At 36.5% G+C, this 14,993-nt stretch overlaps 2 protein-coding genes across 14 annotated transcripts in view; one reads left to right on the top strand and one right to left on the bottom strand.

The window, feature by feature from the left end:
* The window catches only part of LOC147836423 (uncharacterized), a 451,022-nt gene that overhangs the window by 126,879 nt on the left and 309,150 nt on the right, over window positions 1-14,993 (bottom strand). The gene's annotated exons all lie outside the window — the stretch shown is intronic.
* Window positions 1-14,993, top strand: part of brinp3a.2 (BMP/retinoic acid inducible neural specific 3a, tandem duplicate 2) — a 101,019-nt gene that overhangs the window by 65,188 nt on the left and 20,838 nt on the right. For 2 of the 4 annotated variants that reach the window (XM_087254727.1, XM_087254728.1), the window contains exon 8: window positions 2,996-6,322. The exons of 1 other annotated variant lie outside the window; for it this stretch is intronic. In XM_087254727.1, the coding sequence (XP_087110853.1) occupies window positions 2,996-4,112 (1,117 nt within the window). In that variant the 3' untranslated portion in view covers window positions 4,113-6,322. 4 annotated transcript variants of the gene reach the window in all.

Raw genomic sequence — 14,993 nt, 5'->3', positions numbered from 1 at the left:
TAATAATTTAGTTTAGATATGATGTTGGCATACAGTTTGTAATGTAATGTAATTTAATGTAATGTGTATTTACTTAGCGCATTTATTGTGTATGGCCATACACCCAAAGCGCTTCACAATCATGAGGGGGGTCTCTCCACACCACCATCAGTGTGCAGCATCCACTTAGATGATGCGACGGCAGCCACAGGACAAAGGGGCCAGTGCGCTCACCACACACTAGCTATTGGTGGAGTGGAGAGACAGTGATAGAGCCAATTCTGTTGAAGGGGATTATTGGGAAGCCATGAGGGCCGATAGGGGGACTTTGGCCAGGACACTCTTTCACGAGAAGTGCCATGGGATTTTTAATGACCACAGAGAGTCACAGAGAGTCACCTCGGTTTAACGTCTCATCCGAAAGATGGCGCCCACTGACAGTGTAGTGTCCCCTTCACTTTAGGACTCACACAGACCACAGGTTGAGCGCCCCCTGCTGGCCTCACTAACACCACTTCCAACAGCAACCTAGTGTTCCCTAGTGGTCTCCCATCCAGGTACTGACCAGGCTCAGCCCTGCTTAGCTTCAGTGAGTAACCGGTCTTAGGCTGCAAGGTGATATGGCTGTGGCGTGCAAGTTATAATATATATATAAAATTTATATATAATCAATTTTGGCATCTGCATTAAAGTGTCTTCCTTCTTTTAAAAAGCCGACTTAATTATTTTAATGAATTATTTTATTATTAAGCCTAATTGCTGTGCTGTTGTAATTATGCCTAATTAGATGCTAATTTAATTTTTAAAATGCTTACTAATTAAATGATCACAGATCCAGATCACATCTAACACCAAAATGCAGCAATTTGTTATAAACATGATTTACACATTGCATATTCCAATTAATAGAAAATCATAATGCATAACGCACAGTGGAAAATTGATGCTGCATTAAACTATCAAACTTTTTCAAACACATTAAAAATCCATATTACTCAGAGAAATTAGCATATTGTTTTTCCTGGCCTTACAAAACATACCTGCAACCCTGATTTAGGTCACAACCAACTAGTTGAGGAGAGCGGTTTAAATCAGTCTTCAAATTGCTAAGACTTGCAACTACCTTCGGTATCAGAATCCTACAGGTTTACAAAAAATATAAATAAATAATATAAAGAGCAAAATCCTCTAAATCTATCCGACCTCTTTTTTGTAAATGAGCATTTTCTATCAGGCTCATATAATTAGGTTCAGAAGTTTCATTTTATAAATAATGAAAAGGTTATTAGCTGGTAAATAAAATAACTTTAAAATCACTTTAGACAATAATTTGGTTTTTAACAAGGTAGATTTTATTTTGCGTTAAAAACAGCTAAATCCCCTTGTGCTTTTTTTTTGCAAAAACCTCTAAATAAACCTACAGTATTGGGACAAGACATGGTAATGAGCTGAAAAATCACTAAAGATACAATTAGAAATAATTTTACCAAACATAAATCCCATTACACAAACCACCTAAAATTAAAAATACATAAATCTGTCAAGTAAATGGCGGTTCATTCTGCTGTGATAGCCTCTGATAAACCAGGGACTAAGCAAAAAGTAAATGAATTACTGAAATCTGTCAAGTAGGTGTATAAATCAAAACCATTAGAATTGAAGCTTTCATTCATTCATTCTCACCATACTCAAGGTCTTGGTCTGTTTTTCGTCTATTGTTTATCCTCATAGCGTCTGAAATGAAATTGCTGTTTAATGTAGCTAAAGTATATCAGACTCGTTCAAAGTATCGACGCTGTGCAAAAAAACATTATGGATGCATGTTACACTTCCAACTGTACAGTATATATTCTTTTTCTTATAATGCTCAGAAATTTGTGGTACGAGACATTTTTATGTGCCATCCACAGAGTTAGACAGGCCAATCCAATTCATCAAACTCCATCTTTTAAAATGTATATCTGAAATGGAATAAAACAGTCTTCTCATAAAAGCTGGCTTATCAGCATGCCATTACATTGAAAACATATGATTTGATTCGCACCTTCTGATTGGTTCTCGAAAATTATCGGCTTTTGCTTTGAAAGGTGTTTAGAGGCTTTTGCCAACAAACTGTTATTTCTGAATGCACTGACGCTGGATGATTTGGAGCAAAAATATTTGATGAACATGTACAACGTGCCTAAAGCATTTGCTCAATGTCATTAGCTCATTTATGGCAGAAGTGGCGTTTAGCGATTTTTGCATCTGAACTCTTCAGGTGTTAGAGAAAGATGTCCAATATCTGTTTTCAAACAAAAAAAGGAAAATGAAGAAAACGGCACAAGAAACAAAAAAAAAAAAAAGATTTTGGTTCGATTTTATTTCATTATTTTTTTTTTTTAGGGTAGGAAAATGGATAAACAACTTTAAAATTCATTATAAACATGTTGGCGGTGCTGTAACACCAACTTTCCTTTGATTGGTCAAGCAAATCTGAGCTTGTGACGTAGCCCTCAAAATAAGAGCCCCCTGTGGACCAGCACCCAGGCTTTTAATTGTTATTATTATTATATATATATATACACACACAAACTAAGTTTACATTCTCTGTCCTCTGAAAGTTGGCGTTTCAGCACCACCTACATGTGTACAATGAATTTTAAAGTCATTTATCTATTTTCTTACCCTAAATAAAAAACGAAAATCTCGTTTCTTCGTTTCTTGTGAGCAAATGAAAATGGAAAAACATCTGTTTTCCTTATTTTGCTTTTTTTTGTGTGAAAATGGATATGGATTGGACAGAAGATACCCTGATTCTTTTCCATACTTTGAACATTTATAGAAATTAACAATACATGTATTTATCATTATATTTTTGACATGTTGTTATTTTTTTCTTTTTTTAAGGAGCAGATATATGCTTGTGCTAGTTTTAATCTTGCCATCTGCCACCGTACATAACAATGTAATCTCAGCCGTCTTTGACTAAGCAGACTAACAGACTGATATTCAACTTATCTATCCTCAAATACAGGCCACAGTCGTATTGGCTGAACTACTTCCAGTCTTTGCTATACTGCTCTGAAAACAACCAGCTGGGATCCTTCTCAGAAGAACTTCACACCTGCATTTGTGCATACGACCACAGCACCTGCCAGGTTCCCACACCGTGCTTTGTTGGCGAAGGTGCCGCCTGTGCTGTGTGTGCCAGCGACAACCACACTCGCTGCGGCAGCTGCAACATCGGCTACATGCTAAGTCAAGGAGCCTGTCGACCAATGGTGGCAGATTCCACCGAGAACTACTTGGGCTTTGAAACTGATCTTCAAGACCTGGAGCTTCGCTATCTCCTCCAAAGAGCTGATCGGCGCTTGGAGGTCCACGCTATCTTTATAAGCAATGACATGCGCTTGAATAGCTGGTTCGATCCTTCATGGAGGAAGAGGATGTTGCTTACGCTAAAGAGTAATAAATACAAATCCAACCTAGTCCATATGCTTTTAGGCATCTCTCTTCAAATCTGCCTTACAAAAAACAGCACTCTGGAACCCGCTCTCACCCTCTTTATCAATCCCTTCGGAGGCAGCCACTCTGAAAGCTGGCTAATTCCTGTAAATGAGAACGGTTTTCCAGATTGGAAGTCGACTAAGCTGGATCTTCCACTGGAGTGCTTTAACTGGACTTTGACTTTTGGGAACAAGTGGAAGACTTTCTTTGAAACCATCCATATTTATTTGAGAAGCCGCATTAAAACTTCTGGAGCCGGGGGTAATGAGAGCATTTACCTGGAGCCTTTGGAAATGGCTGACCCTACTAGAAACCTGGGGTATATGAAGATTAACAGCATTCAAGTGTTCGGCTACAGTATGCATTTTGACCCGGAAGCGATCCGGGACTTGATCCTGCAGCTGGACTATCCATACACGCAGGGCTCGCAGGACTCGGCCTTGCTCCAGCTGCTGGAGATCCGAGACCGGGTCAACCGTCTCTCTCCGCCAGGTCAACAACCTCTGGATCTGTTTGCCTGCTTATTACGCCACCGTCTCAAACTGACAGCTAATGAGGTGGTGCGCATTCATGCCTCGCTCCAATCTTTTAATGCCCGTCTGCCCAACTCTCTGGATTACGAGACCACTAAACTCTGCAGCTAACAGCTAAAGCATCATAACAGACAGCAATAGAAGAATTGTAAAAACGGAGTCAAGCCTCCAAAGACTTTCGGTGAGAGAGACAGTGTTTTTGTGACTAATAGAAGATATTGCTCAAAAGAACAGACTGATTTTTATTGTATAGTACACTGAGATCAAAGATGAGCTTTGGAAAATATATTGAGTGTATGTTTGTAATTTTTATATATGTTTTTTTTTTCTTTCACGCTTCAGTGACAGTGCACTTTCCTTGGAAAGAATACAGTGATGTCAGTCGATTTTGTAGATAAATTGTTATTAAAACATCATGGTCGTAATTGAGTAACAGTTGCATTATTTATCAGCAGATTTTTTATGGCTACGTGACAGCTTAGTTTATTGGAAAATCAAATACGTTTTATAATTGCAACTGAGTGCACTTAATGATATGAACGTGATATACGACTTCGATAAAATAAGAATGAAACTGAATTATTAACATGGATATATTATGTGCTTGTTAGAATCAAGTTCATTTTATCCAGATTTCATTGTAAGAGTGTATTTTTTTACTCATAATCAGAATGTGCTACATTACATTAGTGCACTGGCATATTATGACTTTCCCATATTTCTAAATTGATTTTGCAAGTCTGCTACTGTATAGTTATGACTATTCTGAATCATAAGTTGGCCTTTTTATTATTTTTGTTCCCCTTAAGAAGTTGAGGGGGTGACTAAAGGGAATGGAGAGAGATTTAAATGCTCTGTCTTTTTATTTATTGATTTTTTATTATTATTAATGTCATTTTTAAAGCCATGGAGATTTCATCTGGGAAAATAACAACTCAGGCTCATTCTGAAAATGTACCACTATATTTATTTCTGGAGAATGCCAAATATGTCCCAGGAAGTACATTTTTTTTATTGTTTTTGTTTTCGCAAATCCACCAGAGGCCACTGAGCCTTTTTTTTAATCAGATGTTAAATTTTTCTCGCAAGCACCATTCGTGCTTGCTGTTCTACCCTAAATCCACAAGAGGCCGATGTCGACTGACTGACCAATCAACTGACCCACCCTCCTCCTTCCCTAAACCCAACCAATAGTGTTTTCAAAAGCACCCATTGACCAACCAACCCACTTCCCTAAACCCAACCGACAGTTTTAAAAAGCAAATCAGAAAAAAAAAGCCCTCATCTGATTTTTAACACATTTTCATTTTTTTACAACATTCTCACCCTTATATTTATTTCATTATATTTTTTTGGTTTCTGTTTTTGTCTTACCTGCTTTCTGAAACTTTTCTTCAACGGACTTGAACCCTGTGGGCGTGGTCAACTCATCTCTACTTCACAAGTCTGCCGACATACATGGTGAGCTACTGGACAAACTGGTAGCAGTGGAAAAGCTGTCCATACGGAGGTAAGCAGTCAGCTGGTAATCGCAAAAAGGAACAGCGTCATACTGCCACATAGCGTTCATTTTAAAATCAAAAAGCAGCCATACATACTTCTGGCTACAAAACTTGAAATCTCCAGAAATGTTTATAGGGGTGCATTTTCAGAATGAGCCTGTGTTGGAAAATAAAGGGTTCTGTGAATATATTACTGCAAACTTAATGGAGCCGCACATATGCAATGTTTTGGGCTGTTTTGTATTGACGTTCAGGATTTCTCTAAACTTTTGTTTACTTTTTACCGCATTTGGAATTCAGGGTTTGTATTTGTACGAGCATGTTTCATCATTTTATTTTTCCATATTTTTTTGATTCATTTAGTCTTTTAAACCACACTTTGTTTCATCAGGAATGTTCTGAACCATAAAATATATCTGATTATAAAAGAGTCTTTATTGGAATGTAACAGTGATGCCAAAATGGGGCAACGATTGTGGAATCCAGTGTGCCTTTGTGTATACATAGTCTACAGTTTTCTTTGACATGTTTTGTGCATCTCAGTATGTAATTTTATTTATTTTTGTGCAAATATTATTTTAAAGCTGTTTAAGCTTGTCAGAAAGTGAATTTAATTGTTTTTATGCAGTTAATTTATTTCTCACTTATCTTTGCATTACAGTGCATTCATTTACACAGCATGGATGCTAAATACTTAGAATCAACACAGTGACAGATCCTTTAATGCCACCAAAGTGTCAATCGCCTCTTCATAATCTGTGTTTGCACCTTATACCTAGAATTAGCACAATAAATAAAATGAGCCTTACTTAATTCACCTACATCCTCTTTTAAAATGCACATACTGTTTTGCAAAACAAACACACAGAAGTTAAACTGAAGGAAGACAGCGTTTCATGTGAGGAAACTTGTAAAATGGAGGTAAATGGATGATGGGCTGATACTTATCCAGAGCAGATTCTCGTTTTTCTCATTCAAGGGATGTTACACATCTGTAGAAAATCCACCAGCGATTTATCCAGACCGTAGAATGCAAAGGTCAGAAGCAAACTGCTATCTGAAGTGAAATTACATATAATATGATATCAGAGACACCTTTAAAATCCCAAAAGCGAATCCGTTATATTGAGCTCCCAGAGCAAAGAAAGTTCTTAGAGCGAAGTCGACTTTTATGTCTTCCTCGAGCGTCTAACCGCAATGCAGCTCCTGCAACATTTTCACATGTGAAACACCCCACGCTGTAGCAATTACTCTGCGAACACAAATGACCAAGGGAGCAGTTACTGCCAGAATGCATACACAAATCACCTGCGCGCCGCGCCGAGAGCCTGTAAAATGAGAGCTTGTCAGTTGTGCTGAAATGAGTTGACACGATGTTGTAATGACAAATATGACAATAAGAAATGGCAAAACATTACATAGGCGATCGGTCTTTCTCACAGCCTGACAAACGATTTATCACTCTGCTGTAATTGTGCAGAAAGAGCTCTGCAAAAGAAAAGACTGAGCATTGCATCATATTTACCGTGCAGCTCTACTGATGAAGATGGAAAACTCTTGAGCGCAGGCAGAGATTAAAGAAAGAGCGCGGATCAGCTTAGTAGGTTAGCGCTTTATTTGCTAAGCACTCGGAGGCAATGCGCCAACGCTTGATCAATAGTGGCCGTGTTGCCTCCTTGATCTCTTCAATGTAAACATTGTTATGTTCTTGTGATTCCAGATGAAGATGCATTGCTAACCTGACACCAACTTTATCTTGGGCTTTACCGTAGGTTTCTGGAAGGCTAGATACTGCAGTGAACAGGAGGCAGGCAAAAGGTAGCTGTCAACTGCCAATAAATCAATGTGCAGCTTTATTACCTGAGAGAACAAAAGGATCCGCAGGGAGATCAATGCCATCAAGAACCACCGACTCACAAACCAGTGGTATTTTGTTGTCCAGGGCCACGGCCGTATAAACATCATTTTATTACCCGTGCTGTCCTTTCCGCTTGATGTGCTTCATGTGAGCAGAAATCGATTCTGGTGATACATACAATTAGAACTGACATTGGATCACGTTATTGCTTTCACTTTGCTGTTGCGGAATTTTAAAAGCACATACTAAACATAGGGTTTAATTACAGGTGCTGTAAGTAAGTCTTTGACTATTTTAAAGCCAGCCTGATCTCACGAGAAAATGTAAGTATTTTACGTTTTGCCAGTTTAGTGGCTAATTCATACAAATTCGTTTGAGTTCAGTCGTACGAAATTGTATGCTTTTAAAAAGGAGGCGTGGCACCTAACCCCACCCCTAAACCCAATCATCATTGGTGGATGAGCAAATCGTACTAAATTGTATAAATAAAATTATAGTTAGAGTTAGCCAATAAAAAGTTACGAATTGCTGTGAGATAGCGTTGTTTAAAGCATAAAAATACCATAATATGTTTGTATTTTTTTAGCAAACATGCTATTATAAGTTAGCTTAATCATTTATCTAAAAAAAAGTGCAGTTATTCAGTTATTCTTCTTTGAAAAGTGTTGCTCTGTGTTGGAATATCTGTCTTTGTTTTGGTCTGTGTTACTCTGCCCACTGCCAGTTTATCCAACTATATATTGGAACCCTGGTTTGCCTTGGCGAAATGGTCATTTCTACATACCGCACCTTTAAGGGTTTATTATTTTTTTTTTTAGAATTAAACAATAGGTCAGTTAACACTAATGATGAGTTCAAACTGCATGATTTTCAAAGTAACCATGTCACAAATGTTTTCACACTGCATGACTATCTGGGCTAGCCTTTTAGCTTTTGTTTACACAGCAAGATGGATCGGCGACAGGGGGTTTCACACTGCATGACTTTAGGAATAGGAAGAATCGCCGAGAACTTTATTTAAACTACGTCTCACAACCAAACACACGTAGTATATATTTTGTTATTAACTACATAACGAGAAAGAAGCATTTAATGGAGTAGAGAGTGTACATATTTGCTTACCTGGGTTTGAAGGGAATTAGCAATATCCCCTCACCTGTTTTCTTTTTTGACCAAGTTGTGCTATTTCTCAGATGACACGTCAAACAGACACGGGTGCTCCTGCCAAATTTACACTAGTTTTTTCTCCATTTCTTGGGTCCAAACAAACTGAAAACTAGCACTTTTAACTTCTCCCCCAACCTCCCGCTGGCCTGCAGGCACCCATACTAGTGGATACTGCTTTCTCATTGGCTGTAGGTAATCGCTGATGGCATTTCCAGTCAAAACACATTTCACACGGCATGATTTGAATCACCAACAGCTCCAGATATTTAGCATGCCAAATATCTCACAGGCATCGGCGACTCATCTGCAAATGTTCTTAGATTGCATCTTTGATAGTTCACATTTTGTGATTGGTTTCGCGCGAATGAGCACCGTTTTGCCTATGATTTTAGGCATTATTTTGTCAGCGATTTCTCAAAACCTGTCATTCAGACTTAGACAATAAAAAAAAAAATGAATAATTAGATTTTATTGTGCTGCCCAGTACTAATTGATCTACAGACCAGTACCGGTCCTTGGCCCGATGGTTGAGGACCACTGATGTAGGAGATGTGAAAGGTGAGTTTTTTTGTTGTTGTTGTAGTTATTAATTTTAATGTTCTTATCTTATGTTCCTTATTGTTTCTATATTTAACCCTACTAATTTAACAAATAGCGCAATTAATCTTACATTAAATAGTACTTCATAAATAACTCTAAACATGAAGTTGGTTTAGTCAATTTTTAATGTCCTATTGTGTGTATTGTAAGAATTTGCATGTGCATGTTGTCAAGATATTTTCTCAAATTCAATAATCTTTTTTTCTATCTATCTATCTATCTATCTATCTATCTATCTATCTATCTATCTATCTATCTATCTATCTATCTATCTATGTTTGCTTAACTTGCAGCATGTTTGAGCTCTTAGCTACCATATTAAATAGTTTCAAGTCACAACAAAATCAACAGCTAAGTGTATGCTTAAAAAAATAAATAAAAAATAAGAGTAGAGCTGTTTAATTTATAGCATACTAATTCAATAATTCCATGTAATTCCAGTTTAGTTTAAATCAGTTGTGTGGGTGATTAAAAGGCTCCCTCTTAAAGAGAGTCGCTTGTCTCCACCTACTGGCGTAATGCTATAACAATCCGAAAGACATCCACAGCACTCATTAACAAACTCAAATTTTGTTTAGAAAGCACAGACAAGAGACGCACATATTAATTCTACTTATCATGTACATGCAAAAAACTCACTGCAAGAAGGTCGCTAGTTCAAGCCCAGGCTGGGTCAATTGGCATTTCTGTGTGGAGTTTGCATGTTTTCACCATGTTTACATGGTTTTCCTCCGGATGCTCCAGTTTCCCCACAGTCCAAAGACATGCGCTGTAGGTGAATTCAATAAGCTAAATTGTCTGTAGTGTATGAGTGTATTGGGTTTCCCAGTATTGGGTTGCAGCTGGAAGGGCATCCGCTGCGTAAAACATCTGCTGGATAAGTTGGCGGTTCATTCTGCTGTGGCGACCCATGATTAATAAAGGGACTAAGCCGAAAAGAAAATGAATGAATGTATATAATATATATCCGTGGTACAATTTACTTACATATAATCTGTAACAGAAGGCTCTTTTGATCATAAATGTAATAATGTTTCTGAATGATTCAAATAACTCATTCGCACACATGCACATGCGCACACACACACACAGATATGGCCACTTGAGTCCTGCGTTATTATCCAACTTTCAAAAAGAATCACTGAATTATCTTCAACACTCATGAATGTATGGGACGTCTATCTTAAACACAAGCATATGTATATATAGCAGGCATGATGTCTGCTAAAAGAAAAAGTAAGCCTTTAGGAGTAAAAAAAATAAAATAAATAAATAACTCCTTTGAACACACAAAGCATTAACATAACCAATTCAAAATCAAATACAAACATCTTAACAGAGAATAAACCAGACAGTCTCAAGAGCCCAAGGACAGAGGAAAAAGTATGCATTATCTTTATAAGTACATAAGGTTAGAGAGATTTAATTACAGAGGTCACTGATTTCAGATACTCAGAAGAAATGTATTGCTTCCAAAAACAGCCCTTTTGGGAATCTAGGGCACTCTGCTGGCGGACATAAACAAGTGGAAAAAAAAGACCAAAAAAAAGGACACTGCTGGGGTAAAAGCTGCATGTGGTCGGCTGGACTTGAGAAAGTAAGTGACTCTGACAACCTTCCCACTTTGAACATTAAAATCGTGCTACAGAATACATATTCAGCCTCCCTACAGGTCCAAATGTACAACTATTCCCAACCTGCACAGTTTTCTCTTTAAACTACATCCTCACTAGTTTCTGTACAGAAAGCTAAAGTGTTTCACTCCTGAAGGATTATGTAGTCCTACATTATCCCTCTTGATCACAACAAGTGGAAGCGCTCCCTTAGGGAAGGGCCTACACCTGCTTCAAACTCCACTGTTTGATGAGCTTTGCTGTAATGAAGAGTCGGAGGAATTAGACAATTTGCATCCAGTTCCCTGAATGCAGATACTTCACAAACGAATAAACTGGGGCCCACAGAGGAAGGCATTCTATGGCTACTTGGATTTATTGTATATCAATATGAGATGAGATGAGATGTTTCATGGACAGTGTGCAACATGGTAGCAGTCTTCATGAAAGTTTATGTTGGACATTTTCAGAGAAAAACATGCCATGATATAAATGGTTCATTAAGTCTCAAGAGTGACTTCTAGTAAAGCAGGGAGTAAGCCAAAGAAAAGTGAGGGAGTAATTTGCACCGTGCTGTTCTCAACTAGTAGAACTGTATGACTTAGGGGTAATTATGGGAACACAAATGCATAGGAGACTGGTCAATTGTGTTGACCTTTGCAATTAAATATATTATAAGTGTATTATTTTATGCTAGAAAAATCAACATGTTTAAACCAACACAATCTCACGGCAATTCGTAACTTTTTAATTTAGTGGCTAATTCGTATGAATTCGTACAATCTAATTCGTACAATTTAGTACGAATTGCTTATCCCCCAATGACCATTGGGGTTAGGGGTGGGGTCAGGTGCCACGCCTCCTTTTTAAAATCGTACCATTTTGTACGACTGAACTCGTACGAATTCGTACGAATTAGCCACTAAACTGGCAAAACGTAAAATACTTACGTTTTCTCGTGAGATCAGGCTGGTTTAAACATGCTAGCAGAAAGTAAAAGAACCAGCAAAGAACCAGCAGCCAGGATTCAATACTGGTGCTCAACCATAGTTCAGTTGGCATTGTGATCTTACCAAAACAAGACACCCTGATCCCTCCAATATATTTTGTTGAATCTTGCTAGTAATGTTCTAAAACAAGAGAAATATACCATCACTGTGTGTTAAATCAATCATACCATTGCTAAAACCTGCTAACAGTGTGATAAACTATCAATCTATCACTATGGGTGTTTTTTTTTTAAGTCTCCAAGTTGGGCAAAAAAAAAAAAAAAAAAAAAACATTCATCCATCAATATACCATTGTTCTATCATTCCATTGCTCTCTATATCATTATATTTATATTGAATTAATTGTTCTGTCTGTCTGTCTTAAACTTAGAGGATGGGTCTTAAGTCTTAAGGTTTGGCAAAAAAAAAAAAAAAAATTCACCCATCCATCCATCCATCCATCATATTATTCCATCATTTTTTCTACCTTTTGATCTATCATTGTACTATTTTATCTGTCTGTCTGTGTCTGTTTATCTGTCTGTCTGTCTATCTATCTATCTATCTATCTATCTATCTATCTATCTATCTATCTATCTATCTATCTATCTATCTTAAACTTAGAAGATGGGTTTTTTTAAGTCTTAAGGTTTGACAAAAAAAAAAAAAAAAATCCATCCATCCAATTATTTCATCATTCTTTCTACCTTTTTATCTATCATTGTACTATTCTATCTATCTATCTATCTATCTATCTATCTATCTATCTATCTATTTATCTATCTATCTATCTATCTATCTATCTATCTATCTATCTATCTATCTATCTATCTATCTCAAACTTGGAGACTGGGACTTCTCAAGTCTCTAAGTTTGGCAGGAAATATTTACAATCTTACTTTTAATTTATTATTTTATTAAAGTAAGACTGATAAAAGGGTCTCCCAGCTAGAAACAGTATCTTAATGTGATATTACTAAAGTGATTTACATGTTGACAATTTTATTTGAGTTCTCCTGGCACTATGGTAACAATTTCACGCGTTAAAACCAGTGGTTTTGGGAACACAAAAGCCCCAGAGAATAATGTCCGATCAGTCGTGTTGATCTCAGGGAGTCAAACTCATAGTTCTGCTTTCTCATGATTGGGTTATAAGGAGAAGTTCAGCCTGACAGAAACAAATAGGACCCAATCAGTCCCAGCTCACAAGAACCAATCTATGCCGCTTTTTAAATTGCCAGCGAATTGCTTCTGGGGATCCCTTAGCGTGGTTCTAAATGCATCCCTTATTAGATAATCCCCCTGTACAGAAACACTCATCCGGGATTTTTAGTGGTCTGAGCAGGAGTCATTCATGACCTAAGAGAAATAAAGGCACATTCTACAAATGTCTTCTATCAGGGTGCCTGTTTGAGATGTTTGTCATTGTGCGTGTGCATTAGTGTGTGAACATTTGATTCAATGAAAAACTTGTGTTGAGTCATGAAAGAAAATCAACATTAAAAGGCAAAGCCATTAGCCTCATAGAGTGTACTATCTTTGTGCATATTTGAATGGTAGGTTGGAACTATAAATGTGTAAACAACATGCTGTGGGGTTTATAAATGCAGTGAAACATCTGAACATACTATAAACGAACAGACAAGTAAGTACAAAGAACTCTTTTTGCATTTATGTGACTTACCCTCACCACAAAAATAACTTCAAAAGGATTAAATTGGTAATTTTTTGTGTTCCCTAATATAACATCATTTGATGATGACACCCCGAGCGCTTTTGCAAAAAATACAAAAATAAAGGAGATTACAGTTTTATTTTTTCACTTATATTTAAGCTACAGGCTGAATGGCATTTCAAAAAACGTGTTCATTTGTTATTTTACTTAACAGGGCACAAGAAACAATGTCGCAGATACAGCTTTTGCTGAGTATCTTCACAGCCATTTAAAAGGAAGCAAATGTGAACATTTTGTCAAAAGGTAATCCTAAAATAAATGGAGAAAACTAAATGCACAATAAAACAATGAACAAAAAATAACCTGAAAGTGTTCAGATTACTGAAATGACTGATTATTGTTTCAGAGATGCCACAAATTATGACAGCTTAACTATTGACTCAACCATGAGGGTAAGAAACTATTTTGATGCACAAATACACAGATTGCTTGAAAAAAAAGTTTAAAAGAGATATCATCAATCCCTTTCCCAGAGATGGGTTGCTGCTGGAAGGGCATCCGCTGTGTAAAACATGTGCTGGATAAGTTGGCGGTTCATTCCACTGTGGCGACCCTGAATAAATAAAGGGACTAAGCTGAAAAAAAAAAATGAATTAATCATCAAGCCCTGAGTCTATAGCATTCGGACTGTCAAAAAATGTTTAACAAATACTAGAAAATGCTAATAAATGGTAGTGATTATTGCATGTATTTATTTAATTTGACATTGTAATGTTACATTGTAATCTGTCCGGTCTGACTGAATAACTAATCAAACCCATGTCAAGTGTTCACAAATACACTCAAAAACCCTATTAAGGGAGAAAGATATTATTTAAGGTTTATTTATTTACATATAACAGCAACTTACAATGTTTACAAATGTCATTTGCATACTTTTCCAAAAGTAGGAGGAACACAATAAGCATAATTTTTAAGGAACACATTATAAAGATGCTTACAATTTAATTGTAACATATCCACTCAATGAATCCACTGACATTTATTCAGAATCGGTTTCTTATATGTATTGACAAACATTTTATTTATTTATTTAACAAGCAAGGAAAACAACAAAAGATGTTAGAATAATGTATATATGCCAGTGTCCACTCATTTATTAAAAGTCTTAAATTCATAAAAAAATAGTACATGTCCTCTTGGCTTTTTATTAATAACGTTCTCTGTGGTGCAGTACGCTGCAAAAAAATAAAAATAAAAAATCTGTCCTGTTTCTAGTCTTTTAAAAACTGTAATTATTAAAAGTCTTAAAATGAATAAGCTTTTTCCCCTTTAAAACAAGCTAAATAGACTGTCAAATGGCGTAAGCAAAATAATCTTATGTCAAAACAAAAATCTATTTTGCTTACCCAATTTGCAGAATATTTAGCTTATTTTAAGGAAAAAAAATATTTTGATGTATTATTTCTGAAAACAAGACAATAGTTTTGCTTGTCTAGAAAATGCTTCATTATTTAGGAATTTTTAGATATTTGAAAACAAAAAACCAAACAAAAAAGTTAGAAAACCATTTTTTGCAGTGTAGTAT

This window comes from Danio rerio, chromosome 6 (genome assembly GCF_052040795.2).
Source record: "Danio rerio strain M-AB ecotype USA chromosome 6, GRCz13ab, whole genome shotgun sequence".
NCBI classification, from domain to species: Eukaryota; Metazoa; Chordata; class Actinopteri; order Cypriniformes; family Danionidae; genus Danio; species Danio rerio.
This window is presented reverse-complemented; position numbering and strand designations above follow the sequence as displayed.